We start from the raw sequence: 26523 nt of genomic DNA on the forward strand, positions 1-26523 counted from the left end.
CCGGCGAGGCGGCGGCCGGGAGCGCGCGCGTCCCCGCACTTCCGGCGAGCGGGCCGCGGGCTGCGATTGGGCGCCGGGCGGCGAGCGCGCGCGCGTCCAACCAATCGGCGGCGGCGGCCGGCGGGGGCGGGGCGCGCGGCGCGGGCGCGCGGGGCGGGGCGGGGCGCGCGGCGCGGCGCGGGGCGGGGCGGGGCGGCCGCAGCCTGGTTGCCGCCCGCGGGCCTGTCCGCCGCCCGCCCGGCCGTCCCCGCCGCCGGCAGCCATGTGACCGCGCCGCCGCCCTCCGCGCGCCCGGCCGCCCGCCAGCCCGCCCGCCGCGCGTCCGCGGCCCGGCCGCAGCCCAGGCCGCCGAGGGAGCGGCGGGGCCGGCGCCATGGCCGAGCGGGGCCGCCTGGGCCTGGCCGGCCCGCCCGCCGCGCTCAACACGCCGGTGCCCATGAACCTGTTCGCCACCTGGGAGGTGGACGGCTCCAGCCCCAGCTGCGTGCCCAGGTACGCCGCCGCCCGCCGCTTTGTTCGCGCGCGCACCTGCCGGCGCCCGGGACCTGCGCCCGCACCGCCGCCCCCGCCCCGCCCCGCCCCGCCCCGCCCGGGACCGCCGCCCGCAGGCGCCCGAGGCCCCCGCCCCGCTCCGTGCATCCGGGACCCCGCCCGGGACCTCCTGCTCGGGACCTCCTGCTCGGGAGGGGCGCGGGCAGCCGGGGCGGTGCAGCGGGGCAGCCCCGGGGGACCTGCGCGCGGGGCCGCACCCGGGACCCCCCCCTCGGGACCCGCACCCGGGACCTCGCACCCGGGACCCCCCCCCCCCCGGGCCGTGCCGCGCGGCGGCGCCCCCCGCCGGTCTGCGCATTCTGCGGGCGCAAGCCCTGAGGCGGCAGGGCCCCGAGCCCCGGGGGCGCCGGGAGGGAGTGGCGCGGTGCCGCGAGGCTGCTGCAGGCTGCGGGCGCTCACCTGGTTCGGCCCCGGCGGCAGCCTGCACCTGTCCGCCGCCGCGGTGCTGGAGTGACCCGAGGCCCGCGCTCGTGCAGCTCACGCCTCCTTACCGCGGTGCTGGGGCCTGGTGCCGGTCACCGGTGCGCAGTGTGCACGAGCGGGCTCTCTGCATCAGGCTGCCAGGTTTGCGAGGGCAAAAGACCGCCTCTCGCTGCGTGGGGAAGCGCGTGGGTCCCCGCGGGAACGACTGGCCGAGGTCTGCCCCACAGCCCACCGCTGCAGGCGCGTCAACTCCACTCGGACCCGCAGCCTCCCTGCTTCTTGCCCCCTCGGAGCTCTCTCGGTGTCTTCCCGTCGCGCTGGTCGCTGGCGGTGAAGCGCTCAGGCTGGGCGGGAGACTGGCACCAGGGTCCCTTCTGGAGTGGACACCACGCCTGGGGGGAGGCCTCCTGGGGAGGACCTCAGGGCTGCCATCCAGTCCCGGAAGGGCGGCCTCCTGCCGAGGGGGCCGCACACCCCCGCCACAGCTCATTTTCCAGGAGCCGTGGAGCATGGTGTGGGCGCTTCTAGTCGGTGGGGTTCGCCCTCCAGGAGTGCAGGGCCGGAGGTCGGAGCACTGGCTGTGCCACCTGGAAAGGATGGGCCTCAGCGCATCTGCCAGATTCTCATGGGGCCTCCTGGAGGATGCAGTGTCCCTGTGTGACCTCAGGGTCAGCGCCAGCCAGGGCTTGGGGCCAAGGACTCCTTATCCACCTGCTTGCCTCTTCTCTGTCTGGGAAGTCTCTGTCAGTGCCCCCGGGCAGGGTGCGTGCGGACTGCAGCCTCTCAGTGCTGCAGGTCTTCAGCAGCTTCCTGGGGCTCCCCGAAAGACCCCTGCAGCTAGACTGGGGGTGGTGGGAGAGGTTGCAGGAGATGCCAGGAGGGTGGAGCTGCATTTAGAGGCCCTGTCAGCCCCTCCTGGAGTTGGTCTGGGAAGGCCACTCCAGGGAGGGTGGGATGAGAGGGCTGGGCAGCACCAGGTGCTGGGGGCTCCGTGGCTCAGCATGGGTGGGACATGGCAGGTGAGGGGACACAATGGCAGGTTGTGTCCTGAAGCCACAGAGTCGTCAGGATAGGCAGGCACGGTTTATGGCTGGAATGTAGAGAACATCGGGTTTAGCAGACGCCCCCCCACTTGTCCTGGTGAGCGTGGCCCCTCACTGAGAGGTGGTGCTGGTCCCTTGCTTGTACCCTCTGCGCCGGAGAGTCCTTGCGCAGGCTGTTCCCATTTGCTCTTGGGACTTCATGTAAAAGGGGTCAAGCTCTCTCTGCTCCCCTGCACGTCTTGCTCTTGCCCAGTCTTTAAGTTTTGGAGTGATGTTGCGCCAGCGGCGGTCAGGGCTGCAAGGCGGTCCCTGCAGAATGACAGTGTGGGTCTCTGCTCTTCAGGGGACCTTTGGCCAGTTTCCTACGTGCTGGTGTCAGGATTTGAGGGCCTGTCCTCTGCACGGGCCCGTCGGAAGCACGTGCCGTAGTAGGGTTTGGGGGTGTGTGCTCAGTATTGCTACTGAGCGGCTTCATGGAGTGCGGTTGTGCCAACTCCAGCCCCCAGCGGCGAGGATGAGCGTCCCCAGTACTCTGCATTCTTGCCAGCACTTTGCCTGACTTTTAATTTTTGCCAATCTGGTGGGTGTGAAATGGTTTTGTGGTTTTAATTTGAATTTCTCTGATTACTAATGCAGGCTGTTGGTGCTTCCTTGTCAGCAGAATTGCAGGTCACTTCCTCTGCCAAGGATTCTCTCTCCTTATTTTCATTGCCCACCCCGCCTTGAGTCTCGGCACTGTCTTTAGAGGACAGGAATCCTTCCCCGGCTAGAGGTGTTGAGACCATCTTCTTCCATCCCCGTGAATGTCTTGGCCATCTGCAAGGCCTGCGCACCCGCTTTGGCACCAGGCGGCTGCTCTTGTTTCCTGCTCTTCCCCTCTGGTCGCAGCAGCAAGCTCTCTGCTCTTCCCCGGGGCTCCTGCCAGGTGTCATGGGTTACCTCGGGGTCACTGCACCTGGTGGCAGTCTTCCCCGCTGACCCTCTCCCGGAGCCTCCCGGGTGTGCCCCCTGCTGGGTTCCCAGAGCAGCTGCTGGTCCGTCCCCCCCCCGCCCCCTCCCGCCCCCGGCCCTGGTTCTGGGTCACTTTACACCGTTGAGCTTCCTATTTATTTTTCGTTCCTATTGGGGGTTATTAATCAATTTTTAAATTTTACAAGACTGGTCATCCTTCCCCATGCTTATTGTTCACTCACGTCTGTCTTCTACAAACTCCTTGTTTGCATCCTTGGCCCACTTGAGGGACCTCATCGTGGTTTAGTTTACATGGTGGAGGGATGTCCAGCTGGCAGTGCAAGTTCTGGCAGCGGTGTGCCCGTCAGCCACACCCCAGCAGGACGAGGGCGCTGCTCTGCACCTGCAGGCAAGTGCAAGTCCCCTTGTTGTCCGGCTTCTCGGCGCTGTCATGGGCAGCATGTGGCTCTTGGGCTCACCCACGCCGAGTCTGAGTCCTCAGCTCCTTCCATTTGGTGTACAGTGTCCCCACTGCAGGAATAAAGCGCGCTTTGTGTCAACTTGATCCTTCTGGTAAGTGGGTGGGTTGTTTCCACTCTAAGGCTCTTGGGTTCAAAGCTGCTACAACCCTTTGGGTGCAGGACTTTGAAAGTCGTATGCTTTCACTTCTCCTGAGTAATAACTGGCCACGGGTGGGGGGGCCACGTGCCAGTCTCAGGAAGAACTCCCGGTTTTCGGAAGTGGTGGCACCATCTGCAGCTGCCACCGGCCGTTGTGTTACATTCCATGCCACCGTCTTGTGACTTTCAGCCATTCTGACAGCTGGGTGACGGCTTCTCCTGAGAGTTTATTATGTGCTTAATGTGAGTGGATGTTGAATATAACCAAATGGGTTTTTTTTTTTTAAATCAAGAGCATCATGTGATTTTCCTTGATTTGCTGTCATGTTACGTAACATTACTCTACGTAAATGGATTTTCTGGTATTAAACTAACCTTCCAACCTTAGAAAAATTCCAGCCTTGTCATGCAGCATTACCCTCCTTGTTCGTTGGTGGGTTTATGATTACGATTTTGTTTAGGACTTTAGCATGCATACGTAGAGTCTGTGGCCTCACCAGATTTTGGCACCAAGATATCTCGTGGGATGTGCTTCGGAGTGTGCCCTCTTTTGCTGTCCTGTGGTGGTGTTGATGCGAGACTGGAATTGTGCATCCTCTGAATGTTTGGGAAAAGTCACCCATAAAGTAACTATAGCTTGGGGTTGCTTTGTAGGTAGCACAACCAAGATTCGGTGTCTTTAGCGGTTTAGGACACTTTCTCCTCCTCTGAGCTCTTTTTTTTTTTTCTTTTAATATGTATTTCTGAGAATTTGTCCATTTCATCCAGATTTTCAGGTCTATTGGCACAAAGCTGCTCATGATATTCTTTTTTCAATGGCTGCAGCGTCTGTAGAGCTGTTCCCTTCAGTTCCTCCCATTGACTCTGCGGGTAGGCAGGCACACTCCGATCTGTCTCACCAGAGGCTCATCGGTGTTTATTTTATTATTATTATTTTTTAAGATTTATTTATTTATTCGTGAGAGACACAGAGAGAGAGGGGGGCAGAGACACAGACAGAGGGAGAAGCAGGCTCCCCCCACAGGGAGCCTGATGCGGGACTCGATCCCGGATCCCCGGATCCCACTCTGAGCCACCCAGGCGTCCCTCATTGGTGTTTAAAAATGAACACTGGTTGTTTATTTCCTGCCACGTATGCTCCTCGGGTTTATTTCGCTGTTCTTGTTCTTATTTCTCAAGACCCCTGGGTGGCTCCTTGTTTTCCTCCTTGTGTCCTGTCCTACAGCATCTGTATCTACCGAACAAGGGCTGCCTTGGCTGCACCTCACAAGCTTTTATACAGAATCATCCCACTAAAAGTATTCTTTATATTTCCCATTGTTCTTTTTTTAACCTCCCAGGATATTTCAAAGTTTCTTAATATGCAAACATTTGGGGTTTTTTCCTAGTTCTTTTCCATGATCCAGTTCATGTCTCTTCTTCCCATGGTTCTTTTCTAACTAGTCATGTTGTGGCCAGAGAAAGTGGGCAGTATGACACCAGGTCCTTAACATTTTTGGGGGCTTGCCTTATGGCTCACTGTGAGGTCAGTTTTCACAGTCTGTGTACTGAAAAGGAATGTGTGTCTGGCAGCCGGCGGTGCTTGATGTCTGTCCATCCCTGCCGTCCTCAGATCTGTTCCCCTTTTTGTCTGCTGCAGAAATGTGTTAAGACCTTCTAACCTTGGGGTGCCTGGGTGGCTCAGTCGGTGAAGCGTCGTGATCCCGGGGCCCCTGAGTCGGGCTCCCTGCTTGGGGGGGTCCTGCTTCTCCCTCTCCCTCTGCAGCTCCCCACCCCCGCTCCTGTTCATGCTCTCTCACTCTCTTTCATTCAAAAAAATAAAGTCTCTTTTTAAAAAAAGCCTTTCTCGCCTGATGGTGGATCTATCTATTTCTCTTGGATCTCTGTTACTTTGAGACTACATCACGAGCCATATGTACTTGGACTAGAATACCTTCCAAGTGTCTTGAACTTTGAGGCTACACAACTCTATCTGGTGATCCTCTGCATCTGAATTGCACTTTGGTGACAGGATAGCCCAGGGTAGTTTCGTCTCTTTTCTTTAGACTTTTCTGTATCCTTACATGTGACATGTGTCTTTGGTTTTCCGGCATGGATCTAGAATCTATATTCATTCAATCTGACAATCCTTGTTTTTTTAACTAGAACATCCATCCCGTCTGTTGTCCCTTATCAAGATTATTGATGTTTGGGTTTGTAGCTACCATTTTGGTTTTCGTGCTTATTATTTTCCTGGTTTTTTACGTCTATTTTTCTCATTTGTCTTACCTTAATTTCGCCCTGATATCTTTCCTTATTCTGTTTCCACTTCATATGTTAGTTTGAAACTTAGCGCTATTTCTGCATCTTTAGTGGTTACTGTGGAGGTAGTAATGTGCATACTGGCAGTGGTTTTCCCATGGGGGGAGAGGCACAGGGAGAGAGGGAGCCTTAAGCAGGCTCCCGGCCCAGTGCGCCCGGCCCGGAGCTGATGGGGGGCTCAGTCTCAGCACCCTGAGATTGTGACTGAGCTGACACCAAGAGTCAGACCTCAAACAACATAGCTGCCCAGGCGCCCCCATACTGGCTATATTTTAAAATTAATTTATCTTTATCTGTTCATGACAGACATGAGGATAGATCTTCCAACACTTATTTTGACATAACTCTTTCAGGCTTATAGGGTCCTGTTCGTCATATTTTAATTGTCTCTTCTCACTAAGGCCACAAGAGGTTGTTATTCCTTTATTCCGGTTGCACTTACTTGATTCACCTGGAAACTCACCACTTGCTTTTCTTCATTCTTCCGGCAACTCGGAACCTGAAATTGTTTTCCTCTCCTGTAGGTCTGAAAATGCACCTTTAGGATTTTCTTTGGCTGAGGGTGTGTTGATAACTAACTGCTCTTTCTGTGTTCTGAAAACGTTTACCCTGGTTTCTGCAGGGTGTTCCACAGGGTGGGGGTGGGGGGGTGCGGGCGGCGTCTCCCCTCCGCAGGTGCAGGTGTTGGGGGGTGTGTGGAGTGTGAGGGTGCAGGTGGTGCCTCCCCTCCTCACGTGCAGGTGTTCTCGGTGGGGTGGGGTGTGGTGGTGCAGGCGGTGTCTCCCCTCTGCACATGCAGGTGTTGGGGTGTGTGTGGGTGCAGGTGGCATCTCCCCTCTGCACGAGCAGGTGTTGGGGGTGACGAGGTGTCAAGGTGCAGGCGGCGTCTTCCCACTGCACGTGCAGGTGATGGGGGGTGTGGGGGTGCAGGTGGCATCTCCCCTCCACACGTGCAGGTGTTGGGGGTGACGAGGTGTGGGGCTATGGCGCCGTCTCCCCTCCGCCCATGGAGGATGCACCTTCCCTGACTTTGCTCTCAGTTTTGCTCTTGAGAAGTGGGCTGTGAGTGAAGCAAGACTCCTTTGAAGGCCGGTCCTCCTCCCTGGTGGCTTTGCCTTGCCCTGTGGTGTCCAGGTGTGGTTTCCTCCTGACGCCGCCCTGTCAGGGCTGGGACTTCCAACGTCGCGGGACGGCGGTGTTTCCCAGTTCTGGGAAGTGTCAGCCCCACGGGTGCAGTTGCTGGCTCTGTGGCATGAGCTGCGTCCTCCCCTCGGGGCAACATCTGGGGGTGCAGGAGCTCTTCCTACTGGGTGATTGTGGAGGGCGTGGGCTGGGCAGGTTTTGCATGTCGCTGCGATGGTGGCCGCTGTCAGCCGTCCCTCTGCCTCCGTCCGCTCCCGTTGCCCTGCGGCCTGCACGAGGGGACTCGCCGTCTCCCTCCTGCCCCCACTTGGCGTGGCCCTGCAGTGGCTGCTGGGTGAACGCTCCCGGAGCCCAGCGGCGGTGCTCTGCTCAGGAACGTGGGTTCCGCCTCTCACTGGAGGGTGTGTGCCGGGACAGCGCAGGCCTGGGGGTAGGGGCGAGCAGGGCAGCCAGCTGTGGACTTGGCTGGCGGTTGGGGTTATCGGCTGTGTGCACGGTGAGTGGACCCGGTGTTTGCAGGGTCTGAAGGACCAAGTCTGCTACGAGGCAGGGAGTGAGGAGGCCTGTGGGTTGGCGTCTGTGGGACGGACTCGGGCAGCCAGTGTCCCCTGCTGCAGCTCACGTCAGCCCACCCGTATGTGTGGATGGGCTTTGGTGAGGAAGGAAGCAGCTGCCTTGAAGGGCCCAGACGGGTGCTTTGCCAGGACAGATGTGTGGTCTCATCTGACGCTCAAGGGCCTGTGAGCTGGGTGGGAACCACTGGGTTGCCCTGCTGTGCACTGGTCCCTTCTTGGGATCTGGGCTCCAAAAGCAGCTTTCCCCCTGCTTCTGCCCAACATGCCACCACCCCAGTGGGGCTAGGAAGGTTGTTCCAGAGAGTGGCTCTGCAATCAGGAAAAATGATGGGTCTTTTTTTCTTTTTCTTTTTCTTTTCTTTTCTTTCTTTTTCTTTTCTTTTTATTATTTTTTATTAGAAGATTTTATTTATTCATTTATGAGGCACAGAGAGAGAGAGAGGCAGAGACACAGGCAGACTCAACGCAGGGAGCCCAATGTGGGACTCGATCTGGGGACTCCAGGATCATGCCCTGGGATGAAGGCAGGCACCAAACCGCTGAGCTACCCAGGGATCCCCTCTTTTTTTTCTTTTTAAAAGATTTTATTTATTTATTCCTGAGAGAAACAGAAAGAAAGAGAGAGGCAGAGACCCAGGCAGAGGGAGAAGCAGGCTCCATGCAGGGAGCCCGACGCGGGACTCGATCCTAGGATTCCAGGATCACGCCCTGGGCTGAAGGCAGATGCTCAACCGCTCAGCCGCCCAGGCGCCAATGATGGGTGTTTTGGGGCTCATGATGGGTCACATCTCGAGTTCTCCAGGAGCCCGGGTGTCACAGGGCCTGGCCAGAGTGATCCATACAGAGCTGGGTGCTCAGGTGCAGGCGGGCAGGAGGGGGAGCAGCATGCCGCCGCGCACCCAGGCCCCACGAGTCGAGCACATCGTCCCCACAGGCACAACCCAGCCTCATCCAGCCTTGTAGCCGGCCCCCGGCTGCTGCTGCTGTTTGGGAACTGGCACATCTCTGTGTCCCCGCGGCCGTGCTGGGCAGAGTTCGGACTTGGCACCGAGCCCGGCAAGCGCGTGGAGCTGCTGGCCGTGTCCTGGCCTGCGCCTTGTCAGCTCCCGTGGATTGCTAGGCAGCGGCAGGGGACGCAGAGTCAGCCCTGAAAATAGCGTGGGTGCGTATTTACAGTTCCCTTCCGCCCTGGAGGCAGGTTGTCTGGAGGCCCTCAGTCCGGGCGGCCTGTGCGAGAGCCGCGGTGCGCTGTGACCGCCTCGCTGTGTGCGCAGCCTCTGCGGTAAGTGTCTCCGGCCTGCACTGGCTCCGTCCCCCTGGGGAGGCGGTGTTCTGTGCTGGACACCTGGTGGCGACGCAGACGCCCCACGGTGCCACCGTCAACAGCCGTCCGCAGGCAGAGCCTGGCCGCTGCCGGCCTGGCACTTCGCACCCCGCGGAGGCGAGGCTGCAGCCCTGGGTCTGCTGTGGTTCGCCCAGGGCGGGACCTGTGTGGGAGCGCCTGCTGAGTGCTGTCGTCTGCACCCCAAGGGGCCAGAGATGGCGGTGGGAGGCACCAGGGAGCGGGCACCCTTGCCCTCCTTGTGGCCGGGCTTGCACTGGCTGTTCTGTCCCCACTGCCCCCTGGCCGAGCCACAGGCAGCACCCTGCCATGGTGCCCAGACCCCGAGGCACAAGGAGAGACCCTATGGTGGCCCTGCCCCGAGGGCACCTGTGTCCTGATGGTGGGAGAGAATGGCAGGGGACACGCAGTGGCCTTAGGAGGTCAGGTCGATCCACGGTGGGGCTCTGCTCCCGTCGTCAGGTGGGCTGGGTGGGCGTTGGAGGAGCGAGGCCCAGCCTTGTACTCCTCTGTGCTGGGTTTTGCCCTCGGCAGAAAGGGAGGTGCCTCGGAGGTGTCACTGCTGGTTGTCAGCTGGATCCGTGTCCTCTTTCCATGTGGTAATTCCACGCTCTAGCACGCGTCCCCCGCACACGTCACGCAGTCCCAGGTGAGTGATGTGGGCCCAGGGGTCTGTCCACATGTCACCCTCTGTCCTCGCTGAAGGAGGAGCCCAGTTGGCAGGGGGTTGGCCCCTGTCTCGCCCCCTACCCCAGGCCCTTGGAAGCACTTCCTTCTGCCCCGGTGTGGTTGTGCCCTGAGCACAGCTGGCTCTGCCCACGCGGACCGCAGTCTCCAGCCTCCATGTGGCACTGGGCCCTTCTGCCCCCGAGTGCTCAATTTGTAGGGCACACATCCGCATTGGGACAGTGGTGGCGCCCCCCTAGGCAGCCCCTCAGGTGACCTCTGGGGTGATTCTGTGTGAATCAGAGCCTCAGACTGGGGACAGCTGAGGCACCTGCATCTTTCATTTAATCTGGTGCTTGCTTTCCAGGGTGACCACTGCTGAGCTCGCATCCTATCACGTTACCTCTTCGATTGTGTCACAGCCAGTTAGGACCTCCCGGGTGGGTTCTTTTTAATATTTTATTTTATTATTATTTAAAGATCTTGTTTATTTATTCTTGAGAGACACAGAGAGAGGGAGAGACACAGGCAGAGGGAGAAGCAGGCTCCACGCAGGAGCCTGACGTGGGACTCGATCCCGGGACCCCAGGATCGTGCCCTGGGCCAAAGGTGGCGCTAAACCACTGAGCCACCAGGCGTCCCATGGCCATCCCAGGTCTTAGAGGCTGTGGGGGCCGTGGCAGAGGTCTGGGAGGAGCTGGTGTGGATGGGGGTGCAGCCCGTGCCCTCTGACCTGCAGGGTCCTGGCCTCCGCCTTCTGAGCCGAGCACAGGATGACCACACCTGCTCTCCGCTCGCCTGTTTTGTTTCTTGGAGAATAGTTTCCTCAAGAAATGGTGATGATACCTCCACCCCCCACCCCAGGGCGTGTGGCTGGCAGGAGAGCAGGCTGCTCTGGCTCAGCAGTTTGGACAGGCAGACATTCCATCCTGTGCCAGCAGGACACCGAGGCCCCCGGGGAGGGGACAGCTGTGTCACCAGCCCCACGGTCAGGGGACACAGGAAACTGTGCTGGCCTCAGGCTCCCTGGAGAGCTGGGATGTCCCGCACGCGCTCTGTACCTGAAATAGCCCGGGCTGCCTCTTGGTCTTAGGACTGGGGTGAGAAAGCACTGCCACACCCAGCTCGGGGCAGGCCCCCAGGCACCGCCTTGCCTTCTAGGAGCGCACCGGACAAGGTTCGGAGAATTTCCGATTTAGCTGTTTGTGTTTGGAACGAGCAGAAACGTGTCTGCGTAGCCTGCTTAGAAGAGTGCCTGGTGAAGTTCCTCCACGGCGGCATTTTTCCAGTTATCCTGAGAGGAGGGGACGATGAGATCCCTGCTCCTGAGCAGTGCGGCCGGGCACCCTGTTTTTGTGGCTGTTGGCCCAGGAGGGAGGCAGGCAGCCTCCCCGGGACCCAGAGTCACAGAAGGGGATCTCGCCACGTGCCCCCTGTGCAGGCTGACCCCCACGGTAGGGCGAGGTGGAGCCAGGGTGGGCCCCCCAGAGGGGTGCTTGTGGCTGCCCGCCAGCACCCCCCGTGCTGTCCCAACCCCCTCCTCCCGCCCTCCTGCGCTGGGCGCCCAGCTTGGCATTCCCATCGTCATCTGAGATTTGCTCCCTGGCAGCTGTTGCCTTTCCTGCCTGGACGGGCAGCCCCAGAACCAGGCGCGGCCTGCTGCCCCAGCCTCAGCACCACCCTGGGCACCGGACTGGCTGGTGGCTGTGGAGACGACGCGGGGTTCTCTGGGAGCTCTGGGAGAGCCTCGCGTGCGTGGCTCCCACGTTCCGTGTCTGTAGTGTGGTACCCTCTGGGGGGATTGCTGTGCTGTAAGCCCCCGGAGGGCCTCTCCCATGGCTGAGGGGTGGGGCACGCCCGCGGTACCCTCCGCAGACCTGAGGCTCTGGGTGACTGGCGGCTCCACTGCGGGTTCGCTTTGCTGCAGAGCCCAACAGGCACGTCACAGACAGAATGAGACCTCCGCGGCCGGGCAGCGGCACACCGGAGACGCAAGTGGGCGGAGGAGAGGCGAGTGCCCACCTGCACCACAGCCGCCGAGTGCTGCCTCCGCCCGGCCCCCAGCTCTGCCCCTCACCTCTCGGGCTCTCACAGAGCCTGCAGAGAGGAGGGCTGTGAGGCAGGGCCCACCCAAACAGGTGTGCCTGACCCACTGTGCTGGCACCTTCCGGGCTCTTTCACGCTGTGGACACGATCCTGAGTGATGATTGCTGTGCCCACGGAGGGTGCTGGGAAGTGGCCGAGGCTGCAGGCCCATGCAGCTGACCGTTGTCCTGGCCTCGGTGTGGTCCTGCCTCTCACTCGGTGACCGCCTTGGCTTACCTGAGCGTGGTCCCTTCCGGAGGGGCCCAGAGCTGCGCTCTGGTGTCCACGGCACCGGGGGGTGGGAAGGGTGACCACACCCCTGGACACCAGGGGCCTGAGCCCGAGCGTTTCCAGGAGGCTGCTACTGGGAGGAGGTGTGTGCGCCCGAACCCCTCGTTGGGACCACACAGGAGTTTCTCCGGTTGTGGCTGAGCCTGCGGGGGTGTGGGCACGAGAGAACTGGAGGGGGTGGGCGCTGTCGGGGACAGCAGGGTCACAGTGGTAGCTGGAGGGGAGGGGGCTCGCAGGCAGTGTCTGTGATGGGAAGGGAGGGGGCGAGGGGTGCATGCCAGGAGGAACAGGTGGCCGTGTACGTCCTGGCGGGAGAAGCAGGTCTTTGGGTGGATCAGCTGTTTCTCAGAAGAGTAAGTGTCGGGGCAGGGGGTGGGGGTGGGGGTAAGGCGGTGGCCCCGACAGTGCTGCAGAGACCCGGGCAGGCTGGGCGCCCGGATGTCCTTGCTGAGGGCCCGGGTAGGCATTGCTGCCAGGCCCTGTTTGTGGCTGTGTCCAGCATCTCAGGTGCGGGGCTGCTGGGGAAGCGAGAGGAACCAGTGGGGGGAAGGGGGCGCCGGGCAGGGGGCCGTGTGGTGGCTCCTGGGGCAGGACCCGGCCCAGGCGTCGTGGAAGTGCCCCCTGGGTGGTCTCAGCAGGGAGCAGATGTGCCAGCAAGCTCCCGCTGTGTCTGTGAGAGAGAGAGGGACAGGGCTCCCTGGGCACTCTCGGGGCCTTTCCCGGCCGAGGCCACGTCCGTGGGGCCCGCCGTGCTGTGGCGCTTTCCCGCAGGCCCCGGGCACGTGCCCCCGCGGCTGGCGAGCGGCGTCTCCCCGTGGACCCTGGCCCTGGGGGTGGGGCCGGTACTTCCCAGGTCACCGCCGGGGTCGTGCCCCTGCCCAGCTCGACCCGCTCGTCGGCGATCTGGAGGCGGCCGGCGTTGGCCGTGGCACCCCTTCAGGGGTCGGGCCCCTTGCTGTGTCCGGAGCGGCCCGTGCAGCCCTGGGGTCAGCAGCCCGCCCGGCCGCACCCATCCCCGGCACCTTCTGTCTGATGCGCTTTTCCTTTGCTGGTTTTGGTCATTTTGGTCACGCTTCCTCAGAAGCCCATCGGGCGTGGTCGGCTTTCCCTTAGGGCTTCCTCCAGGACGTCTGTTTTCTGGTGTGCGTATCCGCTGCCGGCCGCGTGGGGACCTGCTCGCGGACCCCGGCCACGGTTCTGGCCTCTGCGGCACTTCGGAGGCGCGTGTGCCACAGGCCAGCGCTCGGTCCCTCCGGGCCTTCCGTGGGGCGCATGGGTCCTTGCTGGCTGCTTGGAAGGGCTACCTGGTGTGCGTCCCGCCCGCAGTGGGGAGCCTGCTGTCCCCCGGAGAAGGTTCTGGCTCCTTCCGGGTAGCCTGGGGCCATGCCTGGTGAGCTGGGCTGCGGTGAGGACGTGGCAGGCTCTCTGAGCCCTTGAGAGCTGGTGCTGAAGCAGCTGGAAGGGGGGCCCGGGCCCCCCCTTGCAGTCCACCCCAGTGTGCCCTCACCCCTCTTGTCAGAGGCAGGAAGTGGGTAGTTTTGGCCAGGCGAGGGCCATCCCTTGACCCTGTCCAGGCAGGCCCTAGGGCTGGCAGCCAGCTGAGCGTCACCTGAATCCGTGTCCTGCCTGGAGCAGGGCCGCCCAGCCCTGGCACTGCATCCCTCAAGTCCAGCCTGCGGCGCGCTCTGGAGGGCACCAGGCCCAGCCTCGCCGTCCTCTGCTAAAGTGAGGCCCACACCTCCTCCAGGTCTCACCTGCCCGAGACAATGTGGGCTCCCCTGCAGTGGTTGCTGGGGTACACCTGCATGCCTGAACTGATGCTGGGGCGTTTGGGTCACCAGGTGGAGGCTGCAGCCCCAGGAGGAGGTCCCCTGACGCTTGGTCCTGGACCAGGCTGTGGCCAACAGCCAGCACTCTTGCTGAGCGTTGTCATCGCTGGCCGGCGGGAGCTTCTGGGGTCCCAGGTGTCCCCGGAGCATCCCCCGACATACACGCAGTCACTGCAGGCACCTGACTCCTCCCTCCTGTGCTCATGTTGTCCTCTGACACCCACACCTCGGGGACGGGCTCCCCCTCTGCCTCCTCTGGCACGCTGGCCCCACCACGGGCAGACGGGCTGGACCGGGGCCGGAAGGTGGGCCCCCCGGTGACCTGGCCGCTCCTCCTCCTCCCCCCACTTCCAGGGGCTTCCAGCCTCCGTGACGGAGGCCGTGCTGGCCAGAGAGACACTGAGAAGACACCTCTGACCTTGCCCCTGATTAGCAGGAAGCAGCTGTGTCCAGATAAGGCTCGGACACCAGAGAAAGCTGAGCTGAGCCTAGGAAGCTGAGCCCCAGGCTGCCGCAGACAGGTGACCGGCGCTCAGGGTGAGGGTGCAGCTGGAGCCCGCGGCCTTCTGCAGAACTTGGGCTTGTGAGCTGTCTGGCCACGGCTCGCCATGGCTGGGCTGTGTTTGCAGGAAGCATGTTGGGCCAGACGCTAGTCCCCAGGCCTTCCCCGACCCAGCCCGGCCCCGGGACGTCCGGCCCACGGAGCCTGAGCGGGGCAAGGCGGCCCTCTGCCTCCACCCTGGCCTGCTCTCGGGCTCGCTGATCCTGAGAGGTGGGGACTGCGTGGGGGCCTCCCCAGCAGCCACCACGGAGCCCGGCTCCCACCAGGGCAGACACGCGACCGCACGGACGGGTCGGCCTCTGAAAACAAAAGGCCCCTTAGTTTTCCCTCCTATCAAACACAGTCAGCGTGTTTGGGACCACAGAGGTATGCCCCACGCGTGGCTGCGGTGCTCACTGTTCTCCGTGCCTAGAGGAAAACTGTAGAAGTCAGCGTTTTGCTGAGGGCCAGCCCGGGTGCTGGTCAGTTTTGCAGAAACCCATAAAGTGTTCTCCTCCGGCCCTGTAGGCCCCGTGTGCCGTCTGCGGGGCTGGGCCTGGCGGGGCCCCTCCTTGGCCACGCGGGTGCCCTGTGCCAGCCGCCCTGCAACAGTGTGCAGCCCTCAGGAGGTCGGGCAGAGTCACCATGTGGCCCAGCCGATCACTGTTTCAAAGAGTGGAGGCTCGGTCTCCAGCAGAAACTTGCCGGCACCAGCGGGGTCTGGAGGCGGCCGGCCCCCGTCCTGATGGCGGTCGCAGGGCAGTGCAGCCTCACGCTCGTCGCTCGCCCCGCTCACCTCGCTCACCTCGCCTCCTGGGTTCTGATCTCGCGTCAGCCCAGGTAGGGTGCGTACTCAGAGCCGCTCCTGGAGCCGCCCACGCGGTGTGCGTCCTCGCGCGCCCTCTGGTCGTCAGCCGTTACGGTGACCCTGGATTAATCTTGCCGTAGGCGCCGACGTGTAGGGAAACAGTACACGTGGGGGTCGGGACGACCCGAGGCTTCGGACGTCCACCGGGGGCCCCAGATGAGGGGAGGCTCCCTCACGCATGTTCACGGTGGCGCCACGCACGATTGCCAGAAGGTGTAAACAAGCCACACGTCCAATCCGGGGATGAGTGCGTGAGCAAAAAGTCCGGAGAATGGGTTATTACTCAGCCTTAAAAAGGAGTGAGGTCTGCGACATGGACGGATCGGAGAAAACGAGCTCCGTGAAGAAGCGGGGCACGGAAGGCCACGTGCTGTGCGGTTCCCTTTTATGAAGCGCCTGGAGGGGAGAAGCCACAGAGGGAGGCCACACCGGTGGCTGCCAGCGGCCGCGGGAGGCCGGGGGCTGACGAGAGCGTTCTGGAATCAGACGCGGTAGTTGCCTGACGCTGAGCGTATTAAGTGAACTCACTTGAAAGTGGTCAGTCTTACGTTATATGTACTTCGCCAAAACAAAAAACACTCTTACGAAAGGGGCGAGGCTGGTTCTAGGTCGAGGAGGCCAGCAGGCAGGTGAGCTGGAGCGATGCAGGGGATGCACCCCCGCGGCTCGGTGCCGCGTGCGGCAGGCGGGCAGGCCCGTGCACGTCCCGCAGACCGCTCTGCCCTCCCGGGGGTGGTCGCCGGGAGCTTCGGGGCTTGGCGCCCTGACTCACTCCTGGATGTTTGGCCAGAAATCCCAGGTGCACAGAGGGGGGAGCTCCCTGAACCCCTGTGACTTTTCTGTAGCCTAGAGGTTTTCAGAGTGAGAAGGGAGGGCCGTGCAGGGGGCGAGGCCTGCTCCAGCCTTGGGGCTCCAGGCGGCAGGGGAGCAGCAGCCCTGGAAGGTTCTGGAGCCTGAGGTCAGGGGGGTTGTGGGTCTGCACTTCTGTGAGCCGCCTCTTCGTGGTTGTCGCCCACGTTCTTTGGATTATTTGTCTTTTTGTTGTGCTTCTGTAAGAGGCTTTGTGCTCGGGACATTAGTCCTTTGTCTGCCAGCCGCTATTTTCCTGCATCTGTTGTCCGTCCCCGACTTGCTCGCGGTAACGTCCGCGTTTCCCGTCGCAGGAGGAGTCGGTCTCTTGAGCCGGGGCCTCGTGCCTTCTCCCTGCGGCTTGGTGTACCTGGCCCCCTTCCTCAGCCAGAACCTGCCTGTCTGTGCCAGGCGGCGCTCTGGGCTCCCGGCTCCGGGCCCGTCCGGGTGGCGGGCCCTGCCCTGGGCCCAGAGGGATGGAGGCGGGGACATTGCAGCGGGGGGGGATCTCGAGGAGGGTGGGGGGCCGGCTCGGGTCCTGGGCCCGTGGTGCAGGAGCTCTCGGGTGGCGCTGTGCGTCGGGCCTGCCCAAGGCTGGACAGAGGCATTGCGACAGCCGCCGGCACGCACAGGCCCGCAGGAGCCACAGGGCAGGTGATGCAGGGCCCGGTGGGCAGCAGGAGAGAACAGATGGCTTCTAGGAGATGGAGAGAGTCGGGGCGGGGGGCCTGGGGCTCCCCCCGGGGTGGCCACGAAGACACTGACCACACAGCAGAGGGAAGCTGCACCGTGGGAACTTCTCACCTTACGGCGGAACGTGCAGAAGACCGGAGTGGGCACGGGCGGTGGTGCGCACGCACGGGCCCCTGTGCCTCCTCCGGAAGCCTGGCTGAGCCAGAAAGGGCTGGAGCCGGGAGGACCCCTGGGAGGACGACCAGGGCCCTGGGTTGGGCCGGCAGCAGGGAGAGGAGCCGAGACACAGGTGCCCGTGGCAGAGGGTGGAGCCCGGTGGCCTCCGTGTCCCCACTCTGGGCTCCACAGCCACCTGGATCCAGAGCCAGCAGAGCAAGGGGGAGCAGATGAGCAGGGGGCAGAGCTGAACAGTGGCACAGCCCTGCATCTGTGAAATGGGAACTGGAGGTGCTAGTGAAAGAACATTCCAGAACATTCCTTCGTGAGCACCAGAACTTGATGGCAGACGGAAAGCTCTGCATGGGGCCAGACACAGCTGAGAAGGGGAGAATGGAGCAGCAACAGAGAGGAAACGGACAGAAGAGATAAGAGTCGGGGGCCCCTGCAGGAGCCCCCGCACCCCGGTAACAGACGCCGCCTGCGCCGAAGGCGGGATCCCAGGCGCCTCCTGACTGACGTGGCCATTCCTCCGTTCCAGGGGAGCAGCGCGTTCTCCACACCCTTCTGCCCAGAGTTCTCTGAAGGAATGAGCAGAGGAGTCCCCGTGCAGGGCCTGGGGCGCAGGTGGGGAGACGGTCCTCCCTCCTCTTGGGGCTGTGGGACAGCTCCTCCTGGCAAAGGGCTTGGATCGAAGGTTGAAGGCACAGCCCTGTGCTCCGTTGGTGGGTGCGTGACAACGCTGTGGGGAGCCTGGGGGTGCCAAGCGGAGCCCCCCCACTCCTGGGTGTGTGTCCCAGAGGGCCTGGCAGTGGGGTCTTGACATCCACTCCTACCTCGTGGCAGCACGAGTCCCAGGGGCCGTGGAGGCAGCCCCAGGGTTTGTCAGAGGGCACGTGGCCAAACAGAAGTCTGTCTGTAAAGGGGAGCATCATCCCACTGTAAAAGAGCAGGCCTGACCCCTGCTCCCAGGGGCGAGCTGTGAGGACCGGGCCCTGGGTGACCTCAGCCCATCACAGAAGGACAGAGCGTGCGTGGTGCGCTCACCTGAGGAGCCTCATCCATGCAGCAGACGGGCTGGGGAGTGAGTGTGGATGGGGCCGGGGTTTCAGCTTGACGCGGTGAGAAGGTTCTAGAGGTGGATGGTGGCGAAGGGCATGCAACACCGTCCATGTGCTCAGTGCCCCTGAGCTGTGTGTTTTAAAATGGTGAATTTGGGCAGCCCGGGTGGCCCAGCGGTTCAGGGCCTGCCTTTGGCCCAGGGCCTGATCCTGGAGACCCGGGATCGAATCCCGCATGGGGCTCCCTGCATGGAGCCTGCTTCTCCCTCTGCCTGTGTCTCCGCCTCTCTTTCTCTCTCTCTCTCTCTCTCTGTTCTCGTGAATATATAACTAAAATCTTTTAAAAACTAAATTAATAAAAAATAAAAATGGTGAATTTTATATTGTGTATATTTTACCACAATAAAAACAGCTGGGCATGGCCAAACTGTCCCCCAAAATAAGACGATGGAGATGAACACTCGTGGGGAGGCAAGGGGAGTTAAAACCAGGAGCCGTGGTGTTCAGCAGCGCTGAGCCTCGCCGTCTGCTGGGCTCCTGCGGCGTGAGGAATGGTCTCTAAGGGCCTCCCGATGGGGCTGGACTTCTGTCCCTCGACCTCCTGGAGCCTGAGGGACCCCGGTAGTGCCCCAACCAGACCCACCCTCGCAGGACCCACCTCCCCCCCCCACATGTGAGCACCCACTGCTGTCCAGACTCTAGGGGGTTTGGTGGCTTAAAGGAGGTGCCCACCCCCGCTCTGCTGTGACACCCAGATGCTTCCTTGGCTGCCACGTGCGTACCCATCTCTGGTTGGTGTTGTACGAGGGGATGTGGGGGGTCAGTCTCTCCTGTGCTGCTTCCAGCTTTGTCTCCCCTTCGGGGGTTCTGCTCCCCAAGCATGGAATGCAGGTTTCAGGGGTGGGTGGGCCGAGGTCTTTGTTTTGGGACACGGCATGGGTGCTGGCCGGGTCTCTGGAGGCAGGACTGGGCCGTGGGGGACCTGCTGCAGGGCCTGCCTGTGGGTGCCCAGGTCGGGCCGCGGGGAGGGGTGGGTGGATGTCCTCCCCGCAGCCCCTACAGGGCTTTCTTTACCCACAAGACACCGTGGTGGAAATGGAAATACCTTGTAGCCCTTGTGTGCAGACATTTGTGCAAAACCAGGTTTCTGTGAGCTTTCTGAAACGTCACTTACTCTGCAACCACAAACACTGGGGGGGCTTCAGGATACTGTTGCTCCCGACGGCCCTTGTGTCACTGCCCTGGAGGAGCTGCATGGCTTCTTGCTGCCTTCTCCCCGCTGGGCTCCCCAGGACGCCTGCCCTGCGCTGCAGCCGTGTGTCCCGGCCCCTGTGGCCCACTCTCCCTTTCTCAGGGAGCCCCCCCTCCGCCGACCTCCCCCCTGGCCTGCTGTCCCAGGGTCCTAGGGCTTGGTTCATACCCACCCCTTGCCCCAGTCCCACATTTGGCTCCCCGCTCCCATGGTGCCAGCTCCTTCCTGTCCTTCCTTCCACCCTTGCCCCCAGTCGGTGCTGTCCCCTCCGACCCTCCAGATGCTGGCCCTCTCCACCCAGTCATCCAGCCTCTGTCCGTGGCCTGGGTGGGTGGCTCTCTGCGGCAGCCCAGGGCACCAGGCCAGGAGCTCGATCTTGTTGGCATCCTGTTCTCCCTGAGGACCACTGACCAGAGAACGCACAGAAGCCACAGCACCCAGAGCTGGTATGGGACAGACAGAGACCAGGGGCAGGGGCTTGGCCCCCTCCTCAGCCCAACGACAGCCCGACCCGGGCGTCCCATTGTCCTGGGCCGTGGGCGCCCCTGCTGCCCATCAGGCACTCCTTGGCCCCTGCTGTGTAGGGTCTTGGGGACAGGTGGCTGTCCCTGTGCGTCCCTTGATGTCTGTGGCGGTCGTGTAGGCCGGCTCTTCCTGCACAGCGGGAACCAGAGACGTTGACGATCGACGTGTGTGCTCAGGCATCGAAGGCCCCTTGCACCCGGAGATCCAGGCACTGCCTTCCCAGGACAGAGGCGTCTCCTGTGATCTGCCCCCCCCCGACACCAAGGATGACATGTGACGAGACAGCTTCATCAGGTGCTGGGGAGGTGGTGCTGCCGTGTGGCCTTGCAGAGCCAGGCCAGCTGCCTTGGGAAGGCCGTCAGACACAGTCCCCAGGACGGTGCACACCCTCGCTTGGACAAATGCAGGGGAGATCTTGGTCCCACTTGCATGAAGAGGGGCCCAGGGCTGGCCGGCCCCGAGGTGGCGAGGAGGTGGGCCAGCACGTCGAGTCCAGGCCGGCGTCCGTCCTGAGCACCGACACACCTCATTGTCCGCGCAGGTATCGGCGACCGAGTGAGTGCTCCGTCACGGGCACGTCATCCAGCGCAGGTCCGACAAAGGACGGTGTAAAAAGAGAGAGAGAAACAGATAATATAGAGCGAAACGTAATGAAATAGAAACAGTGTTGACCGTTAACAGCCCGACGTCCCTGCTGGGGAAGGGTGACAGGGGCAGCCACTGGGGACGGTGGCGAAGAGGAAGAGAGAACGCACAGGCTAACATTGCAGGGATGACGGTCGTGGGGAAGTCGAAGATCCCGATACACAGCGTCGTCGGTTGCTATGAGACTTGATAGGATAATTTTGTGAGATTATGAATCACTGACTTCGTGCAAGAGAAGACGCGAATTACACTACAATTACGTTACATTAAAACCTCCTCTTCCCCAAACAGCCTCAGATGGTTTTAATTGCTGAATGTTACCAAATCTTTGAGGAATAAGCCCTGTATCATATGAAGTGCTGCAGAGATTGGAGAGAGGCTAAGAGTAGGGGTGAAAGTGTGCGCTTTATCAGGGCAGTAGGGTCGTGAGAACAGGAGGAGTGAGTCGTGCGACGTTGACTGCTGCAGGGTCGCCTGCAGTAACCAATCTGAAAATAAAACAGTGCTCTTCCTAAAAGCAGCTCCTGGCCATCGAGGACCCGGTGAACCCAGGACATCAGAGACGCCACGAGGAGGTGTCTAGCACTTGTTCCGGGACACGGAACGCTGAGTGAGGGGTGCAGAGACCCCGCTCCCGCTAAACCCAGGTCAGGTGCACGAGGCCACAGGCGGGGAAGGGACCTGGCGAGTGGACGCTGCAGTTTATGTGGAACAGGCAAGTGGCTTTAAAGAAAAGTGACGCGTGTCTATGTTGAAGGGGGTAACCTTCCTTAGCAGATAACTGGGTTTTTTAAAAAAGATTTTATTTATTTTTTTTATTCATGAAAGAGAGGCAGAGACACAGGCAGAGGGAGAAGCAGGCTCCATGCAGGGAGCCCGACGTGGGACTCGATCCCAGGTCTCCAGGATCACGCCCTGGGCCACCCAGGCGTCCCTAGCTGTTTGTTTAAGCCACACCAACTAAAGCCATATGAAATGGGCACACCTGACCGCGGCGTCCTTGAGAGGACAGGTGCGCGCTGGAGGAAGGGGTTGGGGATGCTGGGCCCCCCACAGAGGGAGCAGTCGTCACGTGGGCGTCTCCACACGCAGGGCGCCCCGGGTGCTGTGAGAAGCACAGGTGGCGCCCTGGGAGGAGGGGCGGGGCTTAAAGGATAGAGGACCCCGAGGCATAATCACGGAAGACGGTGTCCTGTGAACACCTTAGAAGCGCCTCCTTGTGACAGCCAAGGGGTGGCACCTGCCTTGTACATCTCCGGCGCTGAGGAGTCCTGGACAGCCGGCCTGAGTCCAGGAGGAAGACTGGCCGCCCCCACCCCACGCAGCCCCCGGCAGCAGGTGCGAAGGGAAGGCGCGGCGAGCCTCACCACGCCAGATGCCCCAGACCCAAAGGGGTGTCGGTGACTGTTCTGGGCTCACTGTGTCCCCCTCGGGTTCACGTGAATTCCTAACCCCAGAGGCGCCTCAGAAGGTGTGTTTGGGGCCTGGAGGCTTTCAGAGGCCATCAAGTTGAAATGATGAGACATTCGCCAGGAGATTTAGAGGAATGAGGCCGTAGAGTGGGTCCTGATGCAGTATGACTCGTGTCCTAGTAGGAAGAGGAAGCAGCCGGGGTGCGCAGAGGGAAGGCCCCTGAAGAGCGAGGGCGGGGGCACAGCCCCCTCTGGCAGCGAGCGGCCCCAGGAGCCGCCGGGACTGCGTGGGAGTCAGCACTCCTCTGGGCCAGTGGGGTGCACAGCAGGACCCTGCCCAGAGCGGGCTCGGAGCACACAGAGCCTGGAACCCGCACCCCTGCCCTGGGGGCCCCCACCCCTCCACGCGGCTCCCACCACGCGGCAGGTGTGGCCCAGAGCGTCCCGTGGCGTCTGACGGCTGGCAGCAGCCTGAACGGCCGCCCGCACAGGGTGGAAGAGGACCGGCTGGCGGGAGACCGGCTGGCAGAGGACCGGCTGGCAGGGCCGTGCCCACCTCGTACGGAAGGGACACGTCTTGGATGCACAGGCAGGCGACCTGAGCCATGCACCCCCCTGAAGCCAGCGTGTGCGGCCGCGTGTGGCACAGGCCATGTGTGCCCTAAGCGAGCCCGGACCCAAGCCACCCGGGCTGGGGGACCGCGCAGGTGTTTGTGGGCCGGGGCCAGTGCCTGGTGGCCATGCAGGCCCCAGGTGGCTGCCGGGCCCTGCCACCAGCCTGGAGCAGGGAGCCAGCGGGGGGCGAGCCGCACATCACCTCCACTCGGGAGCCTCGCCCAGGCAAGCCTGTGGCCTCTGACAGGGAAACAGACCCCCTGTGACACGGGGGAGGCCTGAGTTTGGGGACAGCGGGCGGTCTCCTGGAAGGCGACCCCTCCAGACGGTGGCTCCTGCGGAGGGAAGGGGGGCAGGGAGGGCGCATGGTGAATGCGGTTCTGGTCCCAATTTCTTTTTTTTTTTTTTAAGATTTTATTTATTTATTTATGAGACACACGCGGGGGGGGAGGGGTGGCAGGCTCCATGCAGGGAGCCCGATGCGGGACTCGATCCTGGACCCCGGGATCACGCCCTGGGCCGAAGGCAGGTGCTCAACTGCTGAGCCATCCAAGTGTCCCTGGTCCCCATTTCTTTAAAAAGATCTGAAGCCCGTACAGAGAGCATTTGTTACTTCTGGTTGTCGGATTCGTGGGTTTGGGGGCGTGAGTCTCGGAGACTTTTCTGTAGGCCCCATACTTCTCTCTCAGAAAACCAGAACGTGTGCTTCTCCAGGGTGAGGTATGGAAGTTGGCTTTCCAGTCCTTTGAGCACCATCATCCGAGAGGAAGGAGAGCACGCAGCGTGGGGCCCGTGCCCCTTGGACAGGATATTGGGTTTTTTGCCCATCGGGGGGATTGTTTTATCCTGACAGTGTGTCTAAGATACGCTTGGCTTCCTTTTTTGTTACTGCTGAGTCCAGGACAATTGCAGGGCGTCTTACACAGTAACAGCCCGGCTTCGTGATGAATCATCGTTCGTGCGGTGTTTTTAGTGTATTTGCTCATGATTTCCTTTAGGGCCAAGTATTATGCAATAAATCCCGTCCTTGGCTATAATCTATACTCCAGCCCTCAGGCCTTTCTCTCAGAACCAGTCTTGTATAAAAACAAATAATGTGAGTTCTGTTTGGCTCCATTTCTGTATGCAAATGATTCTTTTTATGCTTTTAATGTTGTTTGCACAAGTAGCATCAGCTTGAATAGGTCTTAGAATTAAAAAAGAAAAAAAAAAAAGAAAGAAAGAAGAGAATCCAAATGGCTTGTAGGTATTTCTCCCGCCATGTGGGGACGTGACTCCGGAGAAGTAAGCGGGTCAGTGGCCCCTGCCCAGCCGAACGACTTGTCTAGAAGCAGCCTGAGAAGCAAGAGACACCGTCCCGAGGAAGGGCTGTGCAGGTATTCCTCGTAATTAGTTGATTCGAAGTGGGTTCCAGACAGGCCTCCTGTTTGCAATTAGCTGATACATCTCTTAGGTCTTGTGGCTTTTTTTAACTTTTGAAAAATTACTTTCTAAAGATTTTATTTATTCATGAAAGACACAGAAGGAGAGGCAGAGACACAGGCAGAGGGAGAAGCAGGCTCCACGCAGGGAGCCCGACGTGGGACTCAATCCCGGGTCTCCAGGATCACGCCCTGGGCCGAAGGCAGGCGCTAAACCACTGAGCAACCCAGGGATTCCCGAAAAATTACTTTTTAAAACTCAGAGTAAAAATCAACCTGCCCCCATGTTTGTCTACCACCCAGACATCCCCGTTACCCCCTCAACCAGGCTCAGGACACTGGGTGGTTCCACCTAGGACCAGCGTCCTCACACTGCCATGGCTGTCCCCATGGGCTTTCCAGAACGCCACAGAGGCGACCCCATGCGCAGGGCCCAGCCTCTTGCCTTTGGCTTCTCTTCCCACCCGGGGCCAGTGTGGGCCTCTGTGTGTGCATGTACGTGTGGGAGGTGTGTGCCCGTGTGCACACCTGTGTGTGTGCGTGCACGTCTGTGCCGATGCTGTGGGCCTCTTGGTGCACTGGGCCAGGCCGGTTCCTTCACCTTTGCTTGAAGTGTGTCTCCAGGCGTGGGCAGGTGTGCACGCAGCCACCGTGAGTGTCCATGTGGAGTCTCTGGGTGGACGCATGCCCCGAGCAGTGCTGTTGGTGGCATATGTGTGACCACATCTAGTGCCCCTGTCACCCGCCCCCTTGCCAGCACAGGGTGTCAGGCTTTTGGTTTTTGGTTTTGTTTCAGCCACGCCCATCTGCATGAGGTGGTGATTCCTGACTCCTTGTGCTTTTCAGTTGCATATTTTCATGTGCTAATTTACTGTCCATTTGTCTTTTTTAGTGAAGCTTCTGCAAATATTTTGCCTTTTAAAAAATTGGGTTCTCTGTTTTCCTTTTTTTTTTTTTTTAAGATTTTATTTATTTATTCATGAGAGAGAGAAATAGAGAGGCAGAGACACAGGCAGAGGGAGAAGCAAGCTCCCCGCAGGGAGCCCGACGTGGGATTGGATCCCAGGACCCCAGATCATGACCGGGATCTTGATCCCAGGACTCTGGGGTCATACCCCGGGCTGAAGGTGGCGCTAAACCACTGAGCCACCCAGTGATCCCCTCTTTTCCTATTGTTGAGTTTTGAGGGCTCTTTATATATTCTGGATCAAGCCCTTTGTCAGATACTCAGTTGGCCAGTAGTTTCTCCCAGCCTTAGCTTCTCTGCCTTCTTTCACAAAATTTTAATGAAGTCCAGTTTGCAGACTTCCTGTTTCTGTTCCTTGCCTCCTGCCTTCACCCCATGAGCACCGCCCTGAGTACTGCGTGTCCACACAAGTCTGGACGGCCCCCGCCATCCTTGGTTCTCCTTTTCAAAGTCCTTTTGATTATCCTAGTTCCTTTGCCATCCCATATAAACTTAAAAACCAGCTTGTTGATCTCTACAAAAGAGTCGTGCTGGGATTTCACGGGAGTGAAACCTGTCGATCTGGTCTGGGAGCACCGATGCCCATGCAGCGGCTTGCCTCTCCCCCTGCTCAGCCTTTTGCTGGCTCCTTTCATTAGCTTGCAGATCCTGCGCTGGTCTTGTTAGATTTAGGTATTTTCTTTCCGTTTTGGAGTTCCTATAAATGGCAGTGTTTAAAAAAACCTGACTTCTAATCTTTTGTTGCTCGTATGTAGGAACGGGACTACTTTTTACATGTTAAATTTGTATCGCATGGTCTTGCTAATAATAAATTCCTTAGTTCTGGGGATTTGCTTTCACATTTTTCCACATTAGTTGGGGTTGTCTGCCTAAACTGTTGTTTTCTCTGCAAAGAAGAGCTCTGGTTTTTCCTTTTCGATCTTTGTGCCTTTTATTCCTTTTCTTGCTTTATTGCACAGGGCAGGCCTTCAGCTCTGTGCCCCAGCAAAGGGGTGTGAGGGTGTGGCTTTGCCTCCCGGGCGCGGGGGGTGTTCCATCCTGCCGCCAGCGTGATGTTGGCCATTCACGACGTTCCCTTCTGGCCCTGGTTCACCAAGAGTTTTAATCACAAATGGAATTGAATTTTGTCCAGTTTTAATCATCTGAGGAGATTTCATGATTTTTTAAATTTAGTCTGTTGCTGGGATGAATTACACCGATTGGTTTCAAATGTTGACCAGCTTTCCATTCCTGGAACAAACCTCACTTGGTCATAGTGTATCACTCATTCCTTTTTATGTATGATAAACTCGGTTTGCTGTTATTTTGTTGAAGGTCTTTATGTCTATGTTCATAGAAGGATATCGGTTTGTAGTTTTTGTTTTTGTATGTTTTTGTCTGGTGTTGGTATCAGGATTTTTTTTTTTTTTTTTTGTATCAGGGTAATTCCTGACCTCATGAAAATGAGTTGAGAAATATTCCTCCCTTTTCTGTTTTTCTGGAAGATACTGTGTTGAATTGCTGTTGTTTCATCCTTTAATATCTGGTTAAATCCACCTGGAGTTTTCTCTTTCAGGTTTTTTTTTTTTTTAAGATTTTATTTATTCATGAGAGACACACAGAGAGAGGCAGAGACACAGGCAGAGGGAGAAGGCTCCCTGGAGGGAGCCCGATGCGGGACTCAATCCTGGGACCCCGGATCATGACCTGAGCCAAAG

At 60.0% G+C, this 26523-nt stretch overlaps 1 protein-coding gene across 6 annotated transcripts in view; it reads left to right on the forward strand.

The window, feature by feature from the left end:
- Positions 1-339: 339 nt before the first annotated feature.
- PACS2 (phosphofurin acidic cluster sorting protein 2) overlaps positions 340-26523 on the forward strand; it is a 54843-nt gene continuing 28659 nt past the window's right edge. For 4 of the 6 annotated variants that reach the window (XM_077910862.1, XM_077910863.1, XM_077910865.1 and 1 more), the window contains exon 1: positions 340-492. In XM_077910862.1, the coding sequence (XP_077766988.1) occupies positions 374-492 (119 nt within the window). In that variant the 5' untranslated portion in view covers positions 340-373. Of the gene's footprint in view, positions 493-8811; positions 8891-9484; positions 9600-9983; positions 10057-26523 lie in introns of those variants that run through there. The other 2 variants (XM_077910866.1, XM_077910864.1) reach the window with 2 other exon arrangements.

Source organism: Canis aureus, chromosome 9, assembly GCF_053574225.1.
Source record: "Canis aureus isolate CA01 chromosome 9, VMU_Caureus_v.1.0, whole genome shotgun sequence".
Lineage (NCBI taxonomy): Eukaryota > Metazoa > Chordata > Mammalia > Carnivora > Canidae > Canis > Canis aureus.